This window comes from Colossoma macropomum, unplaced genomic scaffold (assembly GCF_904425465.1).
Source record: "Colossoma macropomum unplaced genomic scaffold, Colossoma_macropomum, whole genome shotgun sequence".
Taxonomy (NCBI): domain Eukaryota; kingdom Metazoa; phylum Chordata; class Actinopteri; order Characiformes; family Serrasalmidae; genus Colossoma; species Colossoma macropomum.
Genome location: NW_023494804.1, coordinates 24,393,157 through 24,421,109, shown reverse-complemented (window position 1 = coordinate 24,421,109; position 27,953 = coordinate 24,393,157). Strand labels below are relative to the sequence as shown.

The following is a 27,953-nucleotide window of genomic DNA, read 5'->3' as shown; positions in this document are numbered from 1 at the left end:
TGAGAAACAATCTGAAAGTGTGATTGGCTAGTCGCTTTGCAAATATGAGTGTCTTTTCGACGGGGAACATGATGTCACTGGCTCTGTTGGGAGCAGCTTTTGTTGGGTGGACACGGCTGTGACTGGTTGGTTTTAAGATTGAAAAGATGGAAGAGAAAGTGGCAGTGGTGCGCACAAAAGTAAAGAGTGGACAAACTAAAGATAGATTTGATATTATACTCAGTGTTGGAGGCTTTTGTGTAAGTTTCTCTTCCTGCTTTTTTTCTTTACACTACAAAATACATAATGTGTACTTAATGGTCATTTTAACTGGAATTTAATAGAAATAGTGGTCTCTGCCTTTTGCACAGTACTGTTTACATTATTATATTAACTTTGGTTTACAATAATGAAGAAAAAAAAATCCCTTTCAATGACCACACTCAATTTAACCAATAACGTTCACCAACATGTGAGAAACTGCTAAACATCAACACAATCGCTGAATTCTTATAACTACCATCAACTTAGCCATTTTCAGATTGATAAGATTCAGCATTCATGTAAATCCAATCACGTCATTGACCAAAAACACAAAAGACTGTCACAGCATGTTGTTGCATCTCCAGATTAACATTATACACCAAAGAGCAATATTACCTCTTGATCCAAACAAAACTTGAAGCACCACAGTTGACCACCAATTTTCATGCATTACCTATATTACACGATATCTCTCCCAAAGAGCTAGAAAAATGATACAAAAAACTAGCTGCTGGGAAAAAGTCAATTAAAGAAGAAATTATGTCTACTAAGGCCATGATGTTATCAGCATTCCTGTGTGAGACTCTAAATGATGTTTCAGAGTACATCTTAACCTTAGTCTTTAAACCAAATCCAAAATAAGAGTAAAAATGAGCAGTTATTGTTGTGCAAAGGGTGAAGATTCACAAAAGCAGGTACAGCAATGCTATCACACAGGGATGCTGTGGCAGGAGGCCAGACTATGGCAGGCAGGGCGAAGGTACCTCCTCCAATGCTGCCTCCTCTTCAGATGTGTCAGCATTAAGGGCCACATTTCTGGGTTTCTCTTCATCCAAATGTACAGCACTCAGCTCCAGCTCAGGTTCTGGCTCACCGTTAACAGGAGGCACAAGGTTTATCGGCGGTGTAGTGTCCAAATCAACCGTTGGTGTCAAGGCCACCTCTGGCACGGGTTGTTGAGCAACAGTGGGGGGTGTAAACATGGAAACATCCTGTGGGTCAAGTTGGGGTAAAAAGCCAGGTACAGGTTGAAGGGCTACAGGAGTCACAAGATCAGCAGCAGGAAGAGACTGCTGTAGATCATCAAGAGATGCTAGCATTGGCAGAGCTGCCTGTGGGTCAGCTGGTAATGGTGCTAACAATGGTATGGACTGTGGTTGGTCAATGAGAGGTTGTACAGCAGGTGGTGATTCAGGAAGGTCATCATGGATGCCTGATGGGACTACCATGGGTTCAAGGTTACAATTTGCACCTAAAACTGGAGCAAATGGCTGAAAGTCAGCTGGAGGGGCAGCATTTGCCTCAGAATCTTGTGGAACCACTACAGGTGTAGACTGAGGTAAAGTCTCTAGATCTGGAGATGCCAAATCACATTCCGACTGCTGTAAAGCACTACAAGGTGCAAACAGAGGTGTGGAATCTGGTTGATCTTGTGATGTAAACTCAAGCATGAGCTGATCAGGCAGGTGCATTAAATCAGGAGGATGTGCTGGGCTAAAAGCAGGTTCCAATGGTGGAATGAGATCAATGGAGGACTGAAGGGAAGGTTCAGATTCAGCTCTGAGCTCTTCAACATGATCGGTACTTGTATCAAGCAAAGGATCAAACAATGGTTCCTTTACAGCTTCCAGGCTATGTTCAACTAGCGCTTGGTTTGCAAGCTTTCCAAGGAACGTGTCAGGATGTCCAAGCTGGGTTACAGCAGGAGGCCCAAGCTCAGGCAATTGAGCAATCTCTGGCCCAGGGGTACGATCACAAGTGGGTGCGGAAGCATGGTCGAGTTGAGATGCAGAGGAAGGCTATACATGCACACCAGGGGTAGGGATGAGATGTGTGGGCATTCAGACAGGATTCAGCAAATAAAACAATTACAACAAAATTCCCAATGACCAATTTGTCATTATAAGCATGCAGATAATTGTTGAAATGTCCCTGAAAGCACATCAGATATGGCTTTTCCAACAATCAAAAGGGCTAAGTGACAGTGCCAATCACAGATTGAAAATTCCTCCAAATTAAAGAAACCGATAATCTAGCAGGAGCTCAGAATTACGAAGAATAAACTTTTTAGAAAGAAGGCAAACTCCACAACAGACCAAACATTTTCAACCCACTGTAGATTAAGTAAATCATGCAATAAGCAGACTTTCCAATGCAAGAATTTGGTACAAAGAAACATCAAGTGAACATGAAAATTAACAAATTAAAATTATTATCGTAAACTGCAATTGCATCTTAATGTAATGCCAAATGAAAACACCACAAACTAATAAAAATGCATCCAACAATAATCTGACCTAAGGTTTCAACATGTCCCACCCAGAGGATGTCACACTAACTTCCTTTCTAACTGCAGAAATACTTTCACTTCTTCCTCAGAAGTGTCTGTGAAACTGAAAATGGGAAAATGAGGCAGCCACTGCTGTCTGATCACTCAAAATTAAAACTATCTTCAGTAAGACGAAGTGAAATATACCTATCCCTTAACTATTAGCACCACATGATTTGTAAATTTCACCAAGACTTACAAAGAAACTCTCAGATCTTGAGTCCAGAATTGATCTAATTAAACAGCAATTTATCTGATTAAGTCCAACAAATCAAAACTTCAGGTATTCTAGAAAATCATTTGTCAGGCAAAACTTGAAAGCATTCGTGTGAACGCTCTTACCTCAATGTTTTCATCTGACTTGTGGTCTTTTCCTTCTAAAGCTGATGCAATCTGAAAACCACACAAACATGTTTTAGGACCTGTCGTCTGAAAGTCTGCAGAAATTGCATGAAACTAAGGGCCAGGTTTAAACAACTTCGGCACACTGGAAGACAGTGCACTCTCAAAAATAAAGGTTCCTAAATGCTTCTTAGCTTAGATATAAGCTTCTAGTTAGTAAATAAAAAAAAATTTAAAACTTATGCAAAACAAAAGATTATCCACAAGAATGCATCTAATTTTCAAGAAGTTATTTAAAGAACAATCCACTGAAAGATTGTTTAAGCAACCAAAAAGGTAGTTTTTCTGCTTTACTGCTCCAAAGAATCCCTTCTGACATCTTTACTTCTTGGAGGGTAGAACTATTATATGATATGATTGAAAGTTACAGGAAGTCATCCAAGTTCTGTGGACATGCACAAGAATCACCTTTAATGCTAGTTCCTCCTTCTTGTATCCCAGAAGTTCCAAGTATTTCCCCCGAGTATCATCTTCAAAATGGACCTGAGAATAATAATAATGATAATAATAATAATGTTAATTTTTCCTATATCATTTTAGTTTTTTAATCTTTTTTCCCGCAATTTAGTTGAAGACAATTCAACCTACTGCTCCACCAGCTGTGCAATTTATACCTATTGTATAATTTAAGTGTGAAAAACCCAAATGTTGTCTTCCTCTGATTCTGCTTCCTTTATCTCTACAAACAGCTATGACTTCATCATAGCCATAATTTCAATATCAAAGGCTTACCTTGAGGAAAGCCCAAACAGTCTTCTCAAACTCATTCTCAGCATCTTCAATCTTTTTCTGGCAGAATTCCACAAAGGTTCCTGCAGTGAGGGTGGCCTGAAGTTGGTTTGAGCGGTCCAAGAAATCTGTTTCAGTGACAACTTGGCTAACGTGGACAACATGGGGCACAGGCTGCTGTGGTTGCTGAGGTGGTGGTTTGATATTCTCCCAAGACACGAGTTTACCACCAAACTGTCAATACAGTACATGCACATAACATCAGCTTTAATATTACTAAATCACAAGATGAATTCTGTTCTGTTTTAATGGTGGACCAGGTTCATACTCACAGCAAAAGAAGCTCCCACAGGTCTACGAATCCACTTGGGTGGTTTCTTCAGCGGTGTGATGGTACTGTTTGTACTGGTGGGTTGAGGCAGCTGCAGCGGAGGCAACGTCTGGCCCGTGCCGAACGGATCCATGTTGCCAAATGAGGAACTTATCTGTCAGGCCGAAACACATCAATTTGTATGAACATATATATATATACAAAACAGCACAAAAATTCGGGATATGGGCTAAACATGGCCACCAATATACAGAATAATATACTGGATACATTGCTAACACTAAAACTCCTGACACTTTTCAGTACCTGATCAGCCTGGGCGCTGTTGGCAACGTCATTACTGCCTCCCATGATGGAGTAGATACTGATACGTCCATCAAAGGAAGCCGCAGACAGAACAGCTGGGTTCCTGGGGCACCACTGGATGTCAAAGCACCACTGAGAGCTGGTAGGCAGCTCATATAGGACCTGGCCGAAAGCAATGATAGGACAGTTTATTGAAGGACAGATTCCATGGCCTTCGAAATTAGATAACACAGGACCAAACAGGGCTCAAGTAGAGTAAATATGAACTTCAAAAGCTTATGTGGTACCATAAGAAGTTTGCAATCAACATTTACCATGCCAAACCTTTTGGTTGTACATAAATGTGTAAAATGATTCTAAAATGCTAGTCCTGTGCATCAGGTATCAAACTATCTGAACGAAGTTAAGATGTAAATTTTGGCAAATCAGCTGGCTATTAATTGTAAAACAACAAGCTTAAAATCAAAGATTTTAATGATATCTGTATAAAAATGATAACATACACACCTATGAGCGCTCACATTAACTGAATTCTGTATGGGGGTATTTAGTTCATATATGACCAAAAATGGAACACTTGATTAAATGATAGGAATACAGAAAGATGGAATGCTGAAAAGTTTTATATTCTATATAAAAGTTATATATACACTAGCACAAATTAAAAACATAAATGCCATGACCAGGGCTAGTTTTGGCTCAATGGACCTCATTCATCAACTGTTCTTAAAAAGAAATTTCTTCTTAAAACCCACTTACAGAGTTTTCATGAAGACTCCGACATACACCATGGTTTTCTTTTTCGGGAATTGTTCTTAGGTAAGAACAGAATCCACACACACTCAAGAACACAAAGGTGTGAACAATTGTGCAGTTTAAAAAACAATCTGACGTAGACTTTTTCTTAGGACCTTTCCCAGCAACAAATTTGAGAAAAAAATTAGGGAAATATTGGTTAATGAAGCCCAATGTCATTAGTAGCTCTTAACAGCCACTGCAGTCCACCACGTTCTTCTTACACGTTTATACATCCATGTGTGATTTCTTCATGTCACAGTTTCTCTCATAGAACACAGTAAAAACAGTTGTCTGACTTATTAAATTAAAATACAAAATAATACTGAATTGAATGAACTGACTCATTGACTTTTGGAACAGTAGTATAGGTGAAAAAGGCACTACACAGTTTCAGTAATGTTTAAAATAAGGAAGCACTGTGCACAGAACACGGTGTAGTTCTGATTTCCTAAGAGAGCTGGCATCTGTTCTTATGGTAGCTTTTTTCTGACAGTCTCTAACCTCGGCAGTGTTGGGGTTCCAGCAGAGAATACGATTATCTTTCCCACAGCTCAGCAACAACTCAGGGTCAGCAAGACTCCAAGCAATGGCCAAAACACCCCTGATAATGTAGACACACACACACACACACACACACACACACACACAAATCCCTGTTGTTAAATAAAAAATATCCATGCAGTCTTTTGGAAAAATATGAAAAGGAAACAACAGAACTGAGTCATGAGCCAAATGCCTTACAGGGGAATTCCACATATTTTCAAAATTTGTACTTGATTATATCGTTAAGATGTGAACAAAGTTATTCAGAGTGGTTCTCCATTTTAGGGAATCTTACAGACAGAATAGTTTACATTGGTGGAGATAGGAACCAGATTGTCCAATGCCTCTAAAACCTCCCTCACAGAAAGTTATTAGATGAATTGGTTGTGAAAATGTCTGATGTCTGAGACATTGTTTTAGGACTGAGATTTTGAAACATATTTTCTAAAACATGCATGGCAGAGACATATATGCAGGACATTTTTAAGGCAAAGAAAACATTTTCTGATCTTATTTTACCACCATCAACATTACACTTAGCTTCACTTTTGAATAGTGAATAAAATGGCTATATGTATATCAAACCACTTGAATTACTAGATTATGCAGAATGTTTTTGAAAAAAATCGTAAAAATATTCCACACAATATTTCAAACATTCTTTCATACCTCGTGTGGTTCTCCAGGACTTTGAGAGGAGAAGTGGCAAAGCGCAGGTCCCACATTTGGATGACAGGCATGCGGTCATCCTCAGAGGCTAACGCCAGCTGAGTGGCCACCTCTGGGTTCCAGGCCAGCCCAGAGCAATGCATCTGAACACACATGTAACATCATATTAACCACAAAATTCTGCAAATGTGCCATTATGTGCATTATGTACCACATTTATAACTTGATGAACAAAAAGCTGACAGACCCTGTTGCTGTGGTCGCTGACTTTGATGATGAGGTCATTCTTCCTCAGGTCCCAGATGGATGCTCTCCCGCTGGGACTGGCTGAGGCTAGAATGTGCTGCACCTGGCAGTTCCATGCCACACAGCTAATGTCCTCCACTGGCTAACAAACAAAAACAGGAAAAACAACAGTAACTACCAACAAACCCATCAATCAGCAAAGCCAAAACATGCCACACATACAACAATCTGCACTGGCTAAACACGATTTCAGTTAACTTCAAGTTCATTAATGTCCACATCCTATGGCTTAATGATCAGTAACCTGGAAAACAAAGCAAAATGAGTTATTGTGAAGTTGCAGGAGTGAGTAAAGAAAGCCTGGAGGTCCTAGGGGCTTGTTTCACAAAGTCAGCAAGATAACTTGAGCATACTCAATAACAGACGAGATAATGGACATTCCTCACTTTGGGCTTAACTCCTCCAGCTTTACTGAAAAACCTACACTGTAAAACACCCCACCAGACATTATAAGGGTTAAACCCTTAAACTTCAACAGAAGTTCAGAAGTTCAAATCTGTAGGTCTACAAATGTTAAGTGGTAAAAGGAAAAAAAAGAAAGAAAAACAAATAAACAAAACAAACACTGACCATTCCAATATAATGCAGGTGAGCTAAATAAAAAATGTTTACCTGTGATTTTGGGCCTGGAACCATCGGGGAGCCAAAACTGTTTAAATCCCAAATGTAGATTTCTGATTCGTTACCACCAGAAGCAACCAGGTTTGTCTATGAAATACAGCACAGTTTTTAAGCAACTAAACTTTAAAAAAACGTAAACGTAACAAGAGTTTGTTCTAGGTGAATTTGAACCATTTCTGTTGGTCAATTCATCGTGCAGCATTCAAACAACATAAATGGTCAGGTGGTGTTTTTTAAATGACGTTATAAAGTTTTGATATGATGACAAAGACATAACAGTTGCAAAAGGGGAGAACAAGGCTTGGATACTACCTGAAATAAGTTGACGCTGAGAGATCGAACAGGCCCCGTGTGTTTATCACTCTGAGCAATGACAACTTCACTGTCACCGGCAATGATCTTGGAAGGGTCATAGAGAATGATGTTGCCGGTCTCTCCTCCAGCAATGAGCACTCCAGAGGGTAGACCCTGTTCATCAGTCCCCTCTGGGCCCCACACTAGTTTGTGATATCTGAAGAGAAAAGATTTTGAGTTTTATATTATTAAAATAAGATAACTAAAATGAGATAAAATGGTTAAGAAATGTAAGACAAGGAGGATTGGAAGAACAACAGATAAGCAGAAGGGATTATGGGAATTTTGTCTGCAGTAAGTCCTGTGATGTCCTTTCATAATCAATACAGTACAGGCAGATTCCAGAGCAAATCCCTTAATACCCTTAACACTTCAGTGACTTGTCAGTCAGAACCACCAGGCACAGGACACTAAACATTAAGGCTAGTTTACTGGACATAGATGAAATCTGGTCTTGCACTAAATTGCAATGCCAAATATGTCTCACTATGAAAAATCCTGTTTAGTTTAGGCTCAATGACAACTTGTTTCTGGAACTCCATTTCGGTCCAAAATTAGGCTTGACCTCTTTTGGAAAAACTGGTCATAAATATGAGAAAAGCACAGTCAGTTAACCAGCTCAAATGTGACCAGCAGAGTTACTTTAGCAAAGTGCACTGTCTTGCATTGCGGTCATTCAAAGCGCTTTAAAATGATAAAATACAAAGATAGAACTATCAATTCTGATGGCATGTATTAAAACCTGAAAAAGCATTTTGTAAGTTTCTTCTTTGGTAGTCCACAGAAACTTTTCTAACTTCTGTGTCTACAGCACTTCTGTAAAAAGTACAGAAAATAACAATAAATATTCACTTTTAGCTTCAAAGTGCTCCTGACTTGTTTATATATAACAAGCACAAACACTGTAGCTCAGAAAAACATAAGAAACTTCTAAAAATAAAAAAAAAAATCTAAGATAGCAGAGCTAAGCAGAGAAGTGTCTGAACTGCAAGGAAGAAGCTGCAGTAGCTGGAGAATTACACTGATGTCTCAACATTTCTGCATAATTCAACTTGAAATGTAAAATAGTCATTCAGAGTGGTTTGCTATGGAATAGTAAATTGTATGACAACTCACTGACTCAGATTTCCATTACAGTGGTGAGTTTATATAATGCGAATATGACCATTTTCTTTACTATCCAAAACGCATTAAATAGTTGGACATCTGGTTCCTATCACTACCAATGTGAACAGCATTTTACATCAAACCAGTCTGAATAACCATTTACATGTTAATGGCTGAATTACTAATTTTGAAAAACTGGTATAACAGCTCAACGCTATATATATTTCCAAAAAACAGCTAAAATGGGGCATTGGTTCAGTGATAGGACAATGACAACAGCCATAGATTAGAAGTAAGACGAGACCTGTGAGGTGAGGAGAAAGTCCCACATGACTTCATGGCCAAAGTGGGCTCAGCCAGATCCAGTTCAAAGATCTCCAGTGAGGCATTGGTGCTAAAGGTAGCGTCGAGCTGCTGGGCAGAGGTACCTGAACAGGAGTACAGAATAGCAGGTGAGAAAAATTTGTTTGTTACCACAAGGACATTTGAAAAGGCAAATGAGCTCAGGCAACACTAGCAAAGAACAGTGTTTCTCATATGAGGAAAAACAAACAAACAAACAACGTTGCTATTAGTTGCTTACACTAAAAGGAATAGGTGGGCATTTCCTCATCAACCATTATATATGAGTTTTTAAATTCAGGGGCTGTGATAATAATGGGGTGCGTGTACATGAGTTACCTGCTGCCAAGTATATCGGGTGGTGCTGTGCTGGGCTCCAAGCCTGGATGGCAGTGCGGTTTATCTCTTTTAGCTTCATCCTACAACAAAGACCCCACCACAGAGGTGTTAGCAACCAACAATATGAGGTACAAGAATCTTTATTAACAATGCACAAGTGTGATTTCGTACTATGGGCACCCATTCAGCTTACAGCACTTGTGTTAAGGTGGAACTCAAAATTTCTGCATGATTAAATTGTCAAGTTGTAAGCCTGGTGATTCAGAGTGGTTTGATCTGAAATGCTCCATTCTAGAGAAACGTCCTAACATCACAGTGAAGGTGATAAAAACCAGACATCTGAAGTGCTTGATGTTTCTAAAAGCTCCCTCACAGAACATTATTACATGTAATGGGTATGAATACGCTGCCTAATGTCTGAGACATTCTTTTATGATAGTTTAGAGATAAAGTTTTGATTTAAAACATATTTTTAAAACCCTTTCATGCCAAAGAAGAATATGGAGGATGCTATAAAGCAAAACAAAACCTAAATACTATTTTACCATTATCACCATTACATATAAAAATAAACATTCAGATGTGTGGATTCACTGGTGGTTCTGGATAGTAAATAAAATGGCTATATTGCTGTAGTGCTGTAGACATTGTGACCCCTGGTTCATATCACCACCACAGTGAAGAAATCTTTGAACACTCTGAATGACTTTGTTTCCAACTCAACAACTAGATGATGCATAAAATTTTGAAAAATCAGTGGAATTCCCCTTTAAGGTAGGCCCTAAAAATATCTGTTAGGTTTCATAACACAGGCCTCACATTCCTAGGAGTTCATGAACATGTTTTGGTGACAGACTGGATTATGAACGCTCTGATGGACCAGACCTAGCCTCAGGAAGAGGGTGAAACAGGTTTCTAAGTAATTGTGTGAGATCTAACTCGTCAAAGCTGGAGCTGATCATGCTGAAGGTTACGTGGCCTGTATGTTACACCAGCTGACACACTACAAATGTAGGTTTAGCAGCAGGGCTCTCAACATCTGGCCACACTTTAGAAGACTTTCGCTGATGCTGCAGGCTTAACAAATGACGTGGACTATTTTAGGTTCATGACCGAGGACCTATTAAACAACCCAACTGAAGCACTTTAAATGAATGAAAGAGTCAGAGACAGACAGAATCAACAGGACATTGCTGGACACACTGGAAGCAAAGCAAAGGAACGAGGCAGATGGGTAATAATAACGTTAACTAGGATTAAGGCTGCTGGGCTGCAGCCTGATCGAGTTACTGCAGCAGCAGAGCACAAATACAGCCAACACGGCATCAATGACTCAGTTAAGGTGGTTTGTGTATAATAAAGAAGATGTCTAAGAGGTGTTAAATGAGGTCAGCTTCTTATTTGAATTTTTCCATTCCACCTTAAATGGTGCAGCAGTTACATTCTGGCGCTTGAGGTAAACAAACGAGAAGGAGGCGAACAGGAAGCCGACTTTATCCTCGTTATTAAATGAACATTACATAACAATATTAATAATAATAACAACAATAATAACTGATAACTGTCTTCATACGACGCATGGAAGCCTGTCTGCAGTGTAGCTGAGAAGCTAACGGAGCTACAAAAGCTTCCGCAAGAGTCTTAAAAGTGCTTACCTTCCCTCTTAGCACTGGTCACAAGCATACAGCATGCACAAACTCATCCAAGCAGTATGAAAGGGTGAGAAACTTTAATGGTCAACTTTTAAAATGCCCTTCCTTGGCTGTGTAAACTGTGTGATGAGACAGAGTTAGCGGCTGGCCCGGTTCAACACAGGAACAGTTCCACGTCCCCACTGGCCTCCATCAACGTGGCACAATACTGCCCTCCCCCAAAGCGCTGCACTTCCGGTGAGGCAGCAGTGGCTGTGTCCTGAACTGAAGACGGCTGACTCGATGCCTTGCTGCATGTGCTGTCTCTAGTCAGTGCCTTAGCGATGTGATGAACGTACCTGCAGCCGAATCGCGTTTGAGACGCGCTCCGAACACAGCGATGCGTCACGACGTTGCCAAGCTACGACAGCTGACTGCTAGCTGTTAGCGTTAGACGTTAGCATCTTTTGCACCCCAAAAAAGGTATTTTAAGAAAGCTAACATGCAGAACTTTTTTGACCAAATTAAGTATTGTATTGTATTTGTTAATAAATCAGCCTCTCTCTCCTCCACTGAGTCAATGCTCGTGTTTTCTGCTATTTTGCTTTCCTAACCGCATTGCACAGAGGATTATGGGATATGTATGCGTTACAGAGGATCCATCTACGTCGCAAAACGGGGTTTATAACTAGAAACATTCGATTCGGACAGGACGGAGAACCTCCGTGGCTCAAAATACTGTCTGTAAGCAGCGTTTACATTTCAGACAGCCAGTGAGTGCAGGAGGCCGCATTCCAAATACTTCCATACTCCCTATGTAGTGCACTCAGTGCGTTCCTACTGCCTACGCAATACCATTTTTACAGGAGCTCGTGGGCCTAAGTAGGGATGGGTGATTGCGCTGATTTTCTTTGCGATCCAACACCAAGTACTACCAAAGCTAGTACCTCGATATCAATGCCAATAACGATACAGATACTTTGAAGTCTTCTTGAGCATGTAAAAAAAGGTCATTTCTACAATGAAAATGAGTAAATGTTCACAAAAGGGACACAAAAGCCCAAGGGACAAATGGAGCTGACAAAATGGACAATGAGTGTAGAAACAAGGTGTACTTTATGAAGCGACCGGTCTCCTTATATTCACCAGATTTGGGATTTAGTTAGCCTTGCTACCTCTTTGTGTTACTACCAAGCAACAGTTCACCCCTTGTGCTGCAACAGGCTTAATGGAATATAAAATGTAAATTACCGTTAGGCAATATTTAGCTAAAAAAATAAACTGCTCACTACCAAAACATGGTGTTATCCCCAAGCACAAATGGTATGATAAAATAAGGGCCTAAATTATTTGAGAATGTGACTGATTCTTACATACAAATGTGGAAACCTCTTTGAAAATGTAATACATTTTATAATAAATGTTATCACCTTCTCACCACACATTATGTGGTAATGTTACTGTATGATCACTTAACCTGTTCACAAATATAGCCTAATAAAAGAGATAATAAAAAGCCCAACACCCTTGGTTAACAATAGTATAGTACATATTTATTCATAAACAAAAATAAAATGCAAAGAAAGCACCTGAACACTGTTCTTAATGTTCTGAACTGTTTTCATTTTGTTTCCAACATTTCTTTTGGAGGCAAACTCATAACACACAAGAAAAAAGAGACAGTTGTGTATTCAAAAGCTTTATTTCACCACTCTCTACAGCTTTAATTCAGACATACTAAAAATACCCCAAAAAACACCCAAAGGATTTTCCAACAGATCTTGAGGTCCGGTCCACACCGCTGTGTCCTTGAAGATCTTCTAAACAATACAAAAGAGAAAAAGTGGGTCATATGAAGTGAGGAAACCTCTAACCTTTACTGTAACTACAAACCACCACACCCACCCACATGGACTCTGAGACTGAACCCTCATAATAAAGTTAATAATCCTTCCCATAAACAGGGTCAGATGGGTAGTGAGTTTAATCATTGGGTCAGTCATCGATTCATCGAGAACTACTAACGGAGGAGCTAGAGGGCCAAGGCGCAGCTGAAGTTGGCTTCTTATTCGAAATTTCTCGTTCGACCTTAAATGGTGCAACATTCCCTTTTTGGGGCCTCAGGCTCCATGCTGCTGCCCTTAGTAACTACTAACCTACATCATTTAAGGTGGAACGGCAAAATTTGAAAAAGACGCTGACGCACAGGAAGCCAGCTTCAGCCACCTGGGGCCAAGTCGCTTCCACGTGGTCCAGCCTCAATGTGCGAAACCTTAAGATTCATAATTCGCTGAACTCTTATTTAGTGCTCTGAAAAAACAATGTACGTTGGGTAGAGAACCTCGCTGCACACACTAATAAATAAATAAATAAATAAATAAATAAATACAACTGTTTAAACCAGACACTCTAATCGTGTCGCGAGCTAGCTAACATTAGCTACTGGCTGACACAGTAACGTTACACTTACGACTCACTTAACACTACGCTTTACTTTAGCAGCTCCAGCGCTACTTTAACGGTCTTAAATCTGAAATAATCTACTGAAAACATAATACCCTGCTACTTGTTTTATTTATATATATTTTTTTAATGTGTTCCATACACTCACCTTCATCTACAGCTACTGGAGCTTTCTGCACCTTCGTTTCTCAAGACGCTCGGGAGGACTGCACGACATCTGGAAACAGCTTACAGCAGTCCGAGCTATACTGAGCCTTAATCCCTTCAAAATAAAAGTCCGACGCAGACCTACTGGATAAACCGCATCTAGCACAAGAAATGCTTTATTTATTACAGGTGTTTTACAGGCATTCTATGTTCAAGCATTTCTAACCTCGGACATTTTTCTGCTTCAGTCACTGACAGAGGAAAGCCTAAAATGCGCCGCGTTTCTAGCTACAGTAGTATCAACTTTCTGGCACTGGGGGGACATCTTTGCCTACGTATTCCCTCTTTCATATCTGCAATGACTTATTCTCCTCGTTTTAAGGCTCTGTTATAGAAGATGTACAGCAGTCTTGCAGAGGGTTCCTGAGCAAAACATGCATATATATTTAGATAACAGACATATATTACTCTCCAGACATTGCGTTGAGAAGAACGTCAACGCCCACTTTACTCTAGAATAGGGGCGGCTGCAGGTTTTCACTCCAACAAAGCAGGAGGTCACCTGATGAAACGTTTTAAGACTAAGACCAACTGATTAAACAAGTAGAATCAGGTGTGCACCACCTGTTTGGAGTGAAAACCTGCAGCCATACCGGCCCTTTGCGGATAGTATTGGACACCCCTGCTCTATGACAAAAAATATCCCACTTAAGCACTTAGAGGCTATTTATAATCCTACTTAAACACTCATAAGTTATTTAATATCCTGGCTAAGCACTTACAGGCTATTTTATATCATACTTAAGCACGTATAGGGTATTTTTAATCCTACTTAAGCACTTACATGCTATTTTAAATCCAACTTAAGCATTTATAAGGTATTTAATATCATGGTTAAGCACTTACAGGCTATTTTATATCCTACTTAAGCAGGTATAGGGTATTCCATATACTACTTAAGCACTTATAGGATTTTTGTATACTTCGTAAGTATTTATAGGGTATTTTATATCCTACTTAAGCACTTATATGCTATTTTAAATCATACTTAAGCATTTATAAGGTATTTTATAACCTGCCTAAGCACTTTAGTATTTTATATCCTACTTAAGCATTTATGGGGTATTTTATATACCACTTAAGCATTTATAGGGTATTTTATATCCTACTTAAGCACTTATATGCTAATTTAAATCCTACTTAAGCACTAACAGGTTATTTTAAATCCTACTTAAGCACTTATAAGGTATTTTATATCTTGCCTAAGCACTAACAGAGTGTTTTATATACTACTTAAGCATTTGTAGGGTATTTCATATTCTACTTAAGCATTTATTGGTCATATCTTGCTGCTTAAGCACTATTTTATATCCTACTTAAGCACGTATATGGTATTTTACAACCTACTTAAGCGCTTATAAGCTATTTTGCATTTAGTGATTGCAAAAAATTAGAGAGAAACTATTTAATGCAGTATAAAAAGCACAACTGTATCACTGATATGTCCATTCTGTCTTTTCATTTACCGCCTTTTGGGGGGAAAAAAAACGTATTGAACCCAAAAATATCATTATAGTCCTAATAAAAACGTGGACGGACCACAGAGATGTGCCAGATCTCGAATCATGTCATGTGGCGTGGTACTATTTCCTGTGGAGGCTTGTTGTGTTTCCGGACCTGCGTTTTGGGAGTCAGCTGACAGATGTGCGCTGCTTTCCACGCCGCTGCGAGCTTTAAACCAGCCGAGGAGGATCTGGGGATTTAGGGATTTTCCAGCGCGCTCCCTCAGCCCCTTCTTACCGCTCGCACAATGAGTGCTGGCACCCCGAAATCGCTGCCCTCGTCGGGGCAGAAATCCATCCAAGAGATGTGCCATCCTCTGTCCGCCGAGGAGCCCGTCCTCCCTCCGAGCCCTGATGGAGGGAGCAACACTAACACTAAGGTACGCGAGCAGATACGCACAGACTCAGCCGGGGCGGCTGCTGCTTCACCAGCTCGGTAAATCATACGAAGCGCGAGGCTGAAGTCGGCGTCTTACTCGCCAGCGTCTTGTTCGAATTTTCCCGTTCCACCTTAAATGGTGCAGCGGTTATTATTATAACGCCTCAGGCGCCAGAATGTAACTGCTGACCATCTAAGGTGGAACGGGGAAATAAGAGCAGAGACCTGGCGAATAGATAGCCAACTTCAGCCTTGTGTAAATCACAGCGTCTCTGATTTGCCCTGAATGAAAGCAGCGGGATCAATTCAAACTCTGTGGGTTTTGTGGCTGCCGAGCTCTCCTGTTACGAGCTGTATGAACCGTTACTTTTTGCGGTTCTTGTTTTGCGTTTCTGCTGGTCAGCCGTTTGGCTACCTACACGGCCTGATAGGGGTTTAATGTTAAAACAGTGCACATCGCTAAACTGACTCTGACCTTTGTCCACTGGTTTTGTGAGCTGTGGCTGTGTAACTGGAAGGGGCTATTAAAGGGCACATACCCTTCATTTTGCTTGTATCCCCACCGAATGGCTTTGTGCACCATAATTCATGTTTGCATGACAATTTTCTAACCTCTCTTATCCCTTACACTTAAACAGGCTGTTTTATTTTTTAACGAGCTTTTAAAGCTGACATATGTAAATGAGCTCTGTCATGATTGGCTGCCCTGTATTGTGCCTTTTTCAGAAAGCAGGACCACAACACTCCAACTTCAGCATGAGTAGGCAGGGCTAGACTGCTGTAGACTAAATAAGCGGATAGAACTGCATTGGTTTTTGTGACATCACAAAACCAGAATTTTTTTAATAGGCTGTTTATACTGCTTAATTTCCGTATATGGACTGTAAGGACTGGGGAGTGAATGGTGTTTGAATGGTAAAGGTACATATACATATAAAATACATATAAAATTAGCCAACTTGGTACCATTTCTAGGCCTTGTTTTTATGTGATGTAATGGAAATTAAAAATACTGTTTTAAAATCTAAGAAAAAAGTTAAGAGTAAGACCTAGGCCTAAACGGACTGGATTCATGGTCATAGCTCTCACAATAGCACTGTGTTCAGCTGGTCATCACATAATGAGTTGCTTTTGGAGCCCGTTGTTGATTGTGCGTGGTTCGTAACAAAGAAGAAGATTCATCAAGACCCTCTCTTCTGCTCCTAGCTGTGGCTGAGCTGTTATGTGTATCCTAAATTACATGAAATAAATGGGTTTGTGAACCATGCTGACGAAGAACAGGAGGGCTGAAATGACAGGAGTAATCCTAGGAGAATGATTATAGATTTGAAGATAACAGTTTACAGTGATATTTCATGAAACTTGGACACTCCTCGTTATGGTGTAGCTCATGATTTAGTGTTGGTTTAAAAAAAAAAAAGCTGGATGGGTTTCAGATTTGCATCTCCCCTGTTCTTTGGATTCATATTTGGGCCCATATTTGTTAAACTTCTTATAGTAAAATGCTGATCTTGGGCCAGTTTATGTCGTTTACGTGGCTCTGAACAGTATTACGTGAGGGTCATTCTATACCATCTCACCTAGCCCTCCTAGTTCATGTTGTGGATTTTAGACCTTGGAAAAATCGTTTAGTTCTACTCCAAATACATTTCAGTTAGGAATTTTGAAGTATGTCTCTTCACCATGTTTCTGGTTCCTTGTATTTGCGCTCTAAGGCTCACCAGTTATTACTTATTTTTCACTGAATTGGGTTCAAATTTGTACTGAACATCCAATAAACCATAAAGACATTTTGCAATGTGCATGCAAGTAATCAAAGTATAAAAATAAATATTTCTTTACCCTTAAACAGTGTGGTGTTTACACACTACTTGAGGACATGTGAATGAACCCGTAGTACGTGAAGAAGCTTGTTGTTGCAACACGTTTTGGAAGTTGATATGTTGGAGTACTTTGACATGCTTTAAAAGATATTCTGGATTTTGGCATACACAGAGCCTGCATCAGTGGAGTATAGCTGAAGAGGCCATACTTAAAGCCAGCTAAATCTATGGGACTTAAGAATGACTGAAGATGACATACTTAGAGCCTTCGGCAAATAGACCTATTATAGCTAAAGAACCCAGATAGACTGGCATTCAAACATGCTTGTTGTGGGACAGTCTCACAATAACACTTGAGTGTATTTTGAGGTGTCTCTGTTGTTGTCTCTGATATTGATGTAATCCATAGTCAGGATGAAGGGGGTGGGAGTGGGACACAAGACACCACTGTTAAGCTTTCTGGAAGTTTCGTGGGCTAAACTCCACATGATGCTGTCAAAGGAAGGTGACCAGTTGACAACACCTGTGAAGGCCATGAAGGCGTTGTTTTAGTTGTTGACGAGTACCAGTAAAATAGTCATAGTGCACCCTGTTGTGTGAGCCTTGGCTAGGTACTTACATCTGACAGGGAGAGGTTTTGCCACTGTGGGAAGTCCCCTACCAACAGCACAAGGAATTTAACATCTTTTCCTGTGTATAACTAAAAATGTCCACACACATGGAACAATATGACATCATCTAGTATGCAGCATATCAAGCCGTTACAAGCTCTAACTTGCAGAGTTCCCCAACGCAATGCAACACAGGCATAGAAAACCTTCAAACCAACATAGTACAAATGTCCACCTATGAAATAAAACCACTGAATGTAATATTATAGCAAGTTAAAAGTACAATAAATTAGCTATTTTCAATAAATTATTAAATTGATGGGGTAATATAACAACTTTAATTTGTTTTATATCTGCAATTAATTATTTAAAAAAAAGATTACAGCAAATTCAAAAAATGCTTCATGGGAAATTATACAACAAAATATCTTAAAGTGGGTTTTCAGCTCCGAAGTTATATTTAGAAAGGTCTGTGGTTTTATGCAGTACCTTATATTAATACTACACAGAATCAAAATTTTGTTGCAAGAAAATGAAACTAGTTTAGATCGTTTTTGAAAATTTAAAGATTCTTTTTTTCCGGTGAAAATATTTATTTTTATAAATCGGTTATTGTGAAATATTCAGCAACAATATTTACATGACTATATGTTGCAGATTATCCCTCAGGTTTTTGGATATTCAGTACAAATTTTAACCCAGTCCAGTGAAAAAATAAGCAATTAGTGAGCCTTCACATGATCAAATCTGACGTCAACTGTCTGACATCAAGATCACCATAATCCTGCTTGGTTAAAGTATTAGGTATATAAGCATTAGTGGTGAACTGTGACTGTTAAAGCCAGGCCTTCAGTTCAGGTCATAAATGTCAAACCTCTGAAAAAATCTCAAAAATGAGTTAAAAAAAAAAAAGTTTAATATTATTTTTGCTGTAGGAAACAAATCCTGTGTCTTCAAAATGGTAACCTTATAGGAGAAGAGAAAAAAAACATTTACTTTTAATGCAAGTTAGTGAAACAAGGTTTTATGCCAAGTAATTTTGTAGCATTTCTATAATTCAGTTAATCATGAAATGTTGAAACAATGTAAAGGGCGATTAGTGAAGTGTTAGCAAGGTGACCAGTGAATGTTCTTTCTGTGTTCTCAGTGGATTTGTTTGATAATTCTGTCCATTTCTTAGTCCTAACACTGTATGTCTACCTCCATGTGAGGAATGAATCCACAAAGGCAGATTTAACTATCAATCAAAGTTAGAATAATAGCTAAGTTAATTACAGCTGATAACAGCCATGTCCATTCAGTGTGCAGCATTTATATCAGATTTTCATTTGAATGGTTCCTTTTGCATGCAGTGCTCTATTTTTGCTTTTAACAACATGAGCATGTTAACAAGATTTAATTCTGACTAGTGATTTTGGAGCATTTCTACTGATCCATTCATCATGAAATATTCACAGTGCAAAAAGGTGCTGGCTTTTTTGAATTATGTGGAGAAAAAAAAAACTATGCTAGTGACCCCTGTAATTTAGTATACCGCATTATTAAACATGCATGGTAACATGAACACTTTGAAATACCATCTCTGCATTCCTGCTAGCAGAAATAATCATTCTGATTGCAGGTGTTTTTGGTAAACGAAGGCTACTAATAAAGTAAAGTTTTAAACATTAAGCACTGTTATATAATGACAGGTACAGCATGTACATGATGATTATGATACAGCGCAGTATGTGCCATTTTCATTGTGGTTCATTACAGGTACTAGTAGTTTGTTCTAAGCTGTATTTATGTTGGAGCAGCTTCACAGCTTTTGGTAAAGGTCTCAGCGCTCTGAGTGCTCAGAGATCTCAACTCCAGTTGTAACTGCTAATATATATATATATATATATATATATATATGTATGTGTATGTGTGTGTGTGGGTGTATGTATATATAAATGTATGTCTACATACGGTGGCCAACAAGACCTCATTCTCAGCATAATTAAAAACGTTGCAAACTCATAAACATGCTGCAAATAAAGAAAACACTTTCATCAACATGACTACATCGGAGCTACAATTTACAAACACCCTGCAAATAAAGAAAACACATGCAACATCAGAAACACTGCAAAGTAGAGGTCTGTGTGGGACTGTTTTTCATCCCGCTCCTGCCCACTCCTGCAGAAAATCAGAATCATTTGTCCCGCTCCCACCAGCAACTGAAACGTTTTGTCCCATGCCTGCCCATGCAGTCCCATCAAGGCAAACTGACATCCAATATCTGACACAGTCTAATCACAAATACAATGTCCTCTGCAGAATTAACACGGCAGTCATGGTCGTTAGGCTTAGTGTGAGTAACTTCACCAAATGACATTTATTCCTAGCAAACACAAAGCAGGAATTAAACCATACAGCGGTTATTTTTGGTATTTTGCTGGGCTCAGCAGCTGTGGCTGTCAGACTGAAAGCTCCACCATCTCTGGAAGCTACAAGAATTTGCATGTTGTTCACATGATCAGTTGCTTCGCAACTCTTCAGAATGACTTCTTTAGTTTGAATTGTTTTACCGTTATTCTTTATATTGTTCATATATATAATTTAGTGCTCATTCTACCTTATTTAGGCTGTTCATCAATTTATGAGATTTCTTTTCATGTGTGCTTCATCCTGCTCCAGCCTGCAGTGGGCTGGTTTCCCACCTGCTCCAACGCACATCTCTGAGAATTAGTCCAGCAGGAATCGGCGGGAGTGCAGACCTCTACTGCAAAGCCTTTTACAGCACAACAGAAATGTCTCTAGAAGACTCAAAGAGGATGAGTATCTATGATGGAAAAGTAGATATGATGAAGTGGATAAGACCGTGGACACATGGATCACAAGCTCATGGTTAACCTGCCTGGGTAGTTTGCTGTCTGACATGTCGTAGCTGTACTGTGATAGTTCTCTGGTATTACTGTAACTTTTACAGTTACACTGTACTCTATTCCCATGACGATGCAGTGATAGTAGTAATCTGCTTAAATAAAAGTTAACTTACTTTTACCGGTTAGTGTTTGTACTGCATACAGTTAAAAAATCTGAATGGCTCCATCCTCTTTGAATGTCCTTTGGAAACATCTCCGTTCTGTTGTGACTGGCTTATCAGTGTTTCTGATGTTGCATGTGTTTTCTGTGTTTGCAGTGCTTTTGTGAAATGTAGCACCTGTATCATTTTAATGAAAGTGTTTTTTGAGTTTGCAGAGTGTCTACAAATTTTCAGCGCATTCATAAAATGTAGCGCCGGTGTCGTCATTTTGATGAACGTGTTTGTGTGTTTGCAGCTCATTTTTTCTCTGCAGTTTGCTGGGTTTTCTCAGCCACCATACCTACAGCTACGATAAACATTATAATCATGAAAATCTGCACGTAACCATCGCCAATTCACTAATTCAAGACTAGGGTTGAAAGGTATTATGGTAATTAAGGTATTTTAAAGCTTATGACTGTTTAGAAATTACGACCTATGCAGTTTTCCACATCTGAACGCCCAAGTAAAAACATTCCACCCTTTTGTATTTTAGAGGAGCTCATCAATAAGTGGCACTGATAGAAGGAGGGGAAAATCAAAGCCAGGAAAAACCTGACAAAAACCAAAGTCCACCGCTCACTGATCACGTTATGTAACATCACGTAGCAGAGCACAGGTCATTGTCCCTCTCTACTGCTATAAATTTAATTAAAGAAAACTTTTACCATCATTAATCATACTTGGCCTCAGTTTACTACTTCACCAGCAGCTCGCTGTTTTTGAACTGAAAGATTCTAGCATAATTAATGCATGTATAGAAAAAAGGTCTAGAGTAGAAGCGTTAACTTTAGGTAACAGACCAGTAGCCATTGTCTGTTTATCTAATTCTTTCTCTGTGTAAACTTTAAGTCACACGTGATCTACTGAGGCCTTCTGTGGTGTCATTATGGCTCAAATGCAGTAAAGGCAAAATGCTGAGTGACGTGCTGAGAAACTGAACAGTGCTCAGAGTTGCTGAGAGCCGCCGCGTGCTGACGCAGAATGTTGAACCCGTGTACCTTCATTAAAAACAGTGGTTTCATTTTAGCATCAGTTAGGTGGAGCCAAGCCTGTGCTGTGTGGCATGTTTGGCCTGCTAACTAAGCTCTTGTTAGCTTAGCCAAAACGTTACAGTTCCAAACACCACAGAACAGGTTCAGTTTTGTCTGTCTCTGTTTCTGCAGAGCACCAGTGATTCACAATCAAACCTGTACTGTGATATGTGGCACTGTTTGGGTCTGTCATTTGCTTGCTAAGCTAACATTAAGTTAGCCGATCAGGCTACCGATCTAAACACCACAGAACAGGTTTAGTTTCGTCACTCAGGGCCAGTTGCTCGATTTCACTCCCTCAGAGTTGAATAAATTTGTCCATGCTTTAGTTAGCCACAATCGAAAATGTTCTGTGGTGAGCAGAGCTGTTATCATGCTAGTTAAGCTAATAGCTAATGCTAACCAGACTACCAGCCACATGCCCAAAACCCACCCACCCCTGGTAGTGTATGCAATGGTATTATTTGGAAATGTTTAAAACGTAATAGAGTAGGGGACATCACCCAGCTCTGACTGAGACTAATCCTGAGGGCCCTTATTGGTAGTCCTTACGCAACGACTGACCGATGATTTGCACGTGCGTCCCTGAGAGAAAAGGTGGGGACCGTTGCCCTGAGTGTTGTAAGTTTGCTCAACTTGTGGTTTGCAAGTGTTCTTATAACAGTGAGCACTTTGAGTTGATTTCTAGATTCTAACAGTGCTGTCCTCAGTTCCACTGAATGTATATAGTAAATTTCACTTCTGCTGTGCTGCTTTGCGGGTTTTTTGGTGAATCAGCATCTTGACAGTGTCAGCGTCTGAACTTGTTTAATAGCTCTTGTATGTGGGCACGCAGTCAGGAAAATACTGTCACTGTTTCCTAAGTTCCGGATCTGAATTGAGGATTTTGGCTAGAGTAATATATTTATTTATTTTTTTTTTTTTGCGAAATCCATCACGTCTTTGTGGCCACAAGCGATTTTTTAACGTCCAGTTAAAGCCACACAAGCTCCAGTTCATTTGCAGCAACAGCTTTACAGAACAGTGTAAAGATCTTTTAATTAAAAATTTAAGACAGTTGATCATTAGGAATGAAATGCTGCCTCATTCAGGGCTTACACCTGTCAGAGGCATCAAGACAATTAGACAGTTTCTGGGATATTATTACAGGGATTATTCTGCTGGAGTGTTATTAGTGCAAACTGCCACTGCCTTTATTTTAATTGCAAATGGCTCATGTCCGGATTAAAGTGGTTTAGGTAGAGATCTGATGCTCAGTTTTGGTATCTGACCATTACCAGCAGAAAATCAGATTTGACTCTGTAACAAATCTAGCCTGAAATGCTTGTAGTGCAACATAACGTGAAGTGAAGTAAACAAGGTCATGTGATGACATCAGTAGCCACATCTACCCTAACGTCAGCATAAAAACAACAACTGGATAGCTAAGTATTATACAGGAATTACAGTTCTTTTATTGCCAGTGGTTTAATTTTTCACTCATTTGCACTGTGATAAGTGAAGTGAAATACAGTATCAGGCAGGTTCTCTAAGCTAACTAAGCATTTTCTCTTGGTTATACACTCACCCAGCACTTTATTAGGAACACTTGTCCATCCACTCTACTCATTCATGCAGTTGTCTAATCAGCCAGTCGTGTGGCAGCAGTGCAGTGCATAAAATCCAGCTTCAGCTTATGTTCACTTCAGTCATCAGAATAGGAAGAATATGTGGTCTGTGATTATGACCATGGCATGATTGTTGGTGCCAGATGGCCTGGTTCTAGTATTTTCTTTGCTGATCCGCTGATCTCCTGGGATTTTTGCACACAACAGGCTTACGCAGAATTGTGCAATAAAGAAGAACCATCCAGTGAGCAGCAGTTCTGCTGACAAAAATGCCTTGTTGATGAGAGAGGTCAGTGGAGAATGAGAAGGCTGGTTTGAGCTAACACGAAGGCTGCAGTAACTCAGACAACCACTCTGTACAATTGTGTTGTCCGGAAAAGCATATCAGGATGCACAATACGTCAAACCTTGAGGCGGATGGGCTACAACAGCAAAAAATCACATTGGGTTCCACTTCTGTCAGCCAAGAACGGAAAGCTGAGGCTGCAATGGGCACAGGCTCACAGATGGTAGGGTCAGAATTCGGTACCTACATGGACCCAACCTGCTTTGTGTCAACAGTCCAGGCTGGTGGAGGTGGTGTAATGGTGTGGGGAGTGTTTATTTAGCACACTAGGCCCGTTAATACTGATCAATCATCACCTGAATGCCACAGCAATTTGAGAATTGTTGCTGACCATGTGCATCCCTTTATGGCCACAGTTTACCACCTTTCATGGCTACTTCCAGCATGATGATGCACCATGTCACAAGGCAAAAGTTGTCTCAAACTGCTTTCTTGAACATGACAATGAGATCAGTGTTCAAGAAAGCAGTTTGAGACAACTTTTGCCTTGTGACATGGTGTTCAAGAAATCAGTTTAGTGGCCTTCCCAGTCACTGGATCTGAATCCAGTAGAACACCTTTTGAGATGTGGTAGAACAGGAGATGCATGGCAGGAAATTGCACCTGAAAAAACTACAGGAACTGCATGATGCAGTCATGTCAACATGGACCAGAATCTCAAGGGTGTGTTTCCAACGTCTTGTGATGTTTTCTTTGGGGACTATTTTGCCTTACAACACCTTGAGTGTGTGTGTGTGTGTGTGTGTGTGTGTGTATAAGCCATTTAATGGATACAAGTTTCTTTTTAGTATAATATTAACCATTCTTTAATAAGGTAAATTGCTAAAAATTGCAACAAAAACAGCCCATTAATAGGCAATATTAATCATCTATAAGATCGTACCTTGGGAAATTCTAAGACTGAATCTCTCTATATAGTGCACTGTGTGTTATGAAATTTTGGCTTTTACACCCAAATATTGCACTTTATGTCCAGTATAGAATTGTGCATACATGGCTGAATCCAAAGCGGTTCTTTGTTAGACACACTGTTCACTGTTTAGATGCAGTAGTTGTTATTTTAAGACCTACGAACTGCACTTTTTAGGCAGAAAGGAATTTGAGGTTTTGCCTAAAACAGTTTGTGGCTTGATTGTTTTCTATAAGTTATGCCTCTGTATTTTCTCCTGTAGGTCAGTGCAGAGATGACTAGCTTCAGTGCTTTAACTAAAAATAGCTCATTTTAAAGCTTGGTAGTTAGAAAACAGTTTGATATTGTCAACTGGTATTTAAGATTTTGGTATCACTTATCAGCTAAGAAAAGTGTTACTGTGCTATATCTAGGTGGAAGTTGTAGTTCACTGACATGTAGAGAGGAGAGTAGCAGTCTGCAGACAGAGTGGTGGTTTTGCGGTGCGGGAGTGGTTAGGGGTTGAACTCTTCGGGTGCAGATGCTGCGGCTCTAGTTGATGGATGGCCTCCTGGCTGCTGGGAGAAGAGCTGGCAGAGGCTGTTCAGAGCAGGAGGAATGTCGGAGCACCCTGGAGCAGCCTTGTCGTACTGTGTCCTTCACCCCTCACTGTGACACAACACACCTCTTCATAAAGCACCTGCAGCTCACACACTGGCCTGCTCTTAATCCAGGAATGAAAGGAATTTGATTTTGTCCAGAGACAAGATAAGCCTCAAAGGGTTTCTTTTAAATTAGAAACTTGCATGTTTTCTTCACCTGTTGTAATTAATGCCTGCACAGATCATGGATACTTGCTGTTTGTATGTCTAAAAGATATTTTGGAGTTGTGGATTCTGTTGTAAACCTGTTCAGCATTTATTTATTTATTTATTTATTTATTTATTTATTTATTTTCGTTCCTCATTGGAAACAAGTTACCACAACATCTACAAAGAAAACACTCTAAAATGGTAATTTTTATGCGAATATTAGTGCACCATTTCTCTTTATTTGCTAAATTTCACATGTCGAAAAAATATATACAATATATAACTTTTGTACAGGCCACATTTTCTTCACTATGTTAAATTCAGCGAGTGTATTCTCTGCAGAGAATGTGTACTTGTTTTGATTTGGAAAATGAACAAAACATGTAATTTGACCAGGGGTGCCCAAAATTTTGCAAATTACTGTATTTACATTTAACTGCCTCATCTTGATGGATGAAATTGCACCCAGTGGCATAGCAACACACTAGCAACCACATTGCCACACCCTACAAACCACCTGGAATTCCATAGTAACAACCAACCAACACGCTAGCAGCCAGCTAGGATGCCATATCAACCACCTAGCAACATCCTAGTTACCACCTGGAATAACGAAGCAAATACCTAACGACACCTTAGCAACAACCTGGGATAACATAGCAACACCCTAGCAACCACCTAGAATACCACAGTAACAAACTAGCAACCATCAGAGATGCTACAGCAACAGGCTTGCAACACATTATCACCCACCAGGGATGCCATAGCAACCACATAGCAACACTCTAGCAACCCCCTGGGATACCGTAGTAACTGGTTTTCAGTACCTTTGAGACCGCCTGAAATACCATAGTAACCATTTGGAAGCACCCTAGCAACTGCCTGGAAACTGCTTAAACTGCGCAGTCACTGCATTTTCTTCAGGAAATATGCTTTTCTAGTTGCACTATGGTATTTCGTCCATGTTGTACAGCCCCAGCCTGCAGTACTCAGCTTGCTCCAGATCTAGTGGTAATAACAAGGTGACACTGCCCTCTGTGATGCCCTGTGTAATGTACCCAACCCATGCTGGCTCTGAATGCCTTAAATACACAGACTGCGGATATAGACTGTGACTGTTTCATGAGTCTCTTGAGTTGCTGGATGCTCAGAGTGAGTCTCTCATTCGCTCAAGTCACCTTCTAGCATTTTCAAGTCAGGGGTCCCACTGAATCGCACTGAATCAAAGTGCGTACTACAGAGAATCAGCTATACTGAAAAAAGTGAAGCACTGAATTTACTCAATTCAAATGTGCATCTACCTTCCATCTTAGTAAAATATATACAGTACAGTTTACTCACTTTTGGCAGTACCTGTGTTGTCATATTATTTATTTCATGTGGAAATTACGTACACATTTAATATTTTTCAAGTAAATTCAGTGCATCACCTTTTTTTCTTCTCTTGCAATATTCTTAGCATTCTGACTAGGTTCTTCCACCTCAATAGTCTTTTTATGTGGTCATAAAGGCTGTAGCATAAGCCATGATGTGACGCTCAAGACACTGCCCTTGCTACTGTGTTCCACCATATACTTGTACAGTCTAATGCAATACAGGGAGCTTATATTCTAATATTTTTGTTAAAGATGTCACTATATTCGCTTCTGACTGTTTTTGATGTCCCAAATGCTTAGAAAAATTCTTTAATATCTTTAGGACTTGAGTCTGCCCAATGGCAATGCAGTGGACACATCAAGCCCCGCATCTTCCTCCTCTCTGCTAAACCGGTTGCAGCTGGACGATGACCTAGACGGAGAGACGCGTGACCTCTTTGTGACCGTGGACGATCCAAAGAAACACGTGTCCACCATGGAGACATACATCACTTACAGAGTGTCTACTAAGGTCAGTGAATACAGCGCTTGCTTTGGAATCCACTTATGAAGTTTTGGCTTGAGCCTTTTTTACCTAAAAAACTGTGATGTAATTCATTGTGCATGTGTCATAAAATTCAGACTTGGAACAATTATAAAAAGAGGTGTAAGGCTGCTTTCACATGCTGGTGGTAGGTGGTCGACGTCAAACCGGCTATTCTGTTGTTTTCAATGGAGCCGTTGCGAAAACTTCTGCCACATCAGGAGTTCAGTTCCCCCACTTTCGCCATCGACTGAACAAAGTCATTCAGAGACGTTTGAT

General features: G+C 39.8%; 2 protein-coding genes and 1 long non-coding RNA gene across 11 annotated transcripts in view; 1 reads left to right on the top strand and 2 right to left on the bottom strand.

The window, feature by feature from the left end:
- The window catches only part of sec31a (SEC31 homolog A, COPII coat complex component), a 28,480-nt gene extending 17,170 nt beyond the window's left edge, over positions 1–11,310 (bottom strand). For 6 of the 8 annotated variants that reach the window (XM_036595900.1, XM_036595901.1, XM_036595902.1 and 3 more), the window contains exons 1-14: positions 11,075–11,310; positions 9,420–9,499; positions 9,043–9,166; positions 7,590–7,788; positions 7,269–7,364; positions 6,598–6,738; positions 6,351–6,493; positions 5,640–5,739; positions 4,341–4,502; positions 4,036–4,188; positions 3,707–3,937; positions 3,383–3,457; positions 2,915–2,965; positions 1,008–1,235 (exon numbers count right to left, since the gene is read on the bottom strand). In XM_036595900.1, the coding sequence (XP_036451793.1) occupies positions 1,008–1,235; positions 2,915–2,965; positions 3,383–3,457; positions 3,707–3,937; positions 4,036–4,188; positions 4,341–4,502; positions 5,640–5,739; positions 6,351–6,493; positions 6,598–6,738; positions 7,269–7,364; positions 7,590–7,788; positions 9,043–9,166; positions 9,420–9,498 (1,782 nt within the window). In that variant the 5' untranslated portion in view covers position 9,499; positions 11,075–11,310. The remainder of the gene's footprint in view (positions 1–1,007; positions 1,236–2,914; positions 2,966–3,382; positions 3,458–3,706; positions 3,938–4,035; positions 4,189–4,340; positions 4,503–5,639; positions 5,740–6,350; positions 6,494–6,597; positions 6,739–7,268; positions 7,365–7,589; positions 7,789–9,042; positions 9,167–9,419; positions 9,500–11,074) is intronic. The other 2 variants (XM_036595908.1, XM_036595906.1) reach the window with 2 other exon arrangements.
- Positions 11,311–12,736: 1,426 nt separating this feature from the next.
- LOC118824862 lies at positions 12,737–14,152 on the bottom strand. Of its 2 annotated transcripts, XR_005008630.1 has the most exons (3): positions 13,887–14,152; positions 13,662–13,775; positions 12,737–12,870 (listed from the first exon to the last, which is right to left on the bottom strand). It is a non-coding gene; the product is annotated as an uncharacterized LOC118824862 (long non-coding RNA). The 2 variants fall into 2 exon arrangements; XR_005008629.1 differs by having other exon boundaries at positions 13,662–14,152.
- A 1,168-nt stretch (positions 14,153–15,320) lies between these two features.
- The window catches only part of snx30 (sorting nexin family member 30), a 29,080-nt gene continuing 16,447 nt past the window's right edge, over positions 15,321–27,953 (top strand). The window contains exons 1-2 of the mRNA XM_036595038.1: positions 15,321–15,602; positions 27,474–27,662. Of these exons, the coding sequence (XP_036450931.1) occupies positions 15,471–15,602; positions 27,474–27,662 (321 nt within the window). The 5' untranslated portion in view covers positions 15,321–15,470. The remainder of the gene's footprint in view (positions 15,603–27,473; positions 27,663–27,953) is intronic.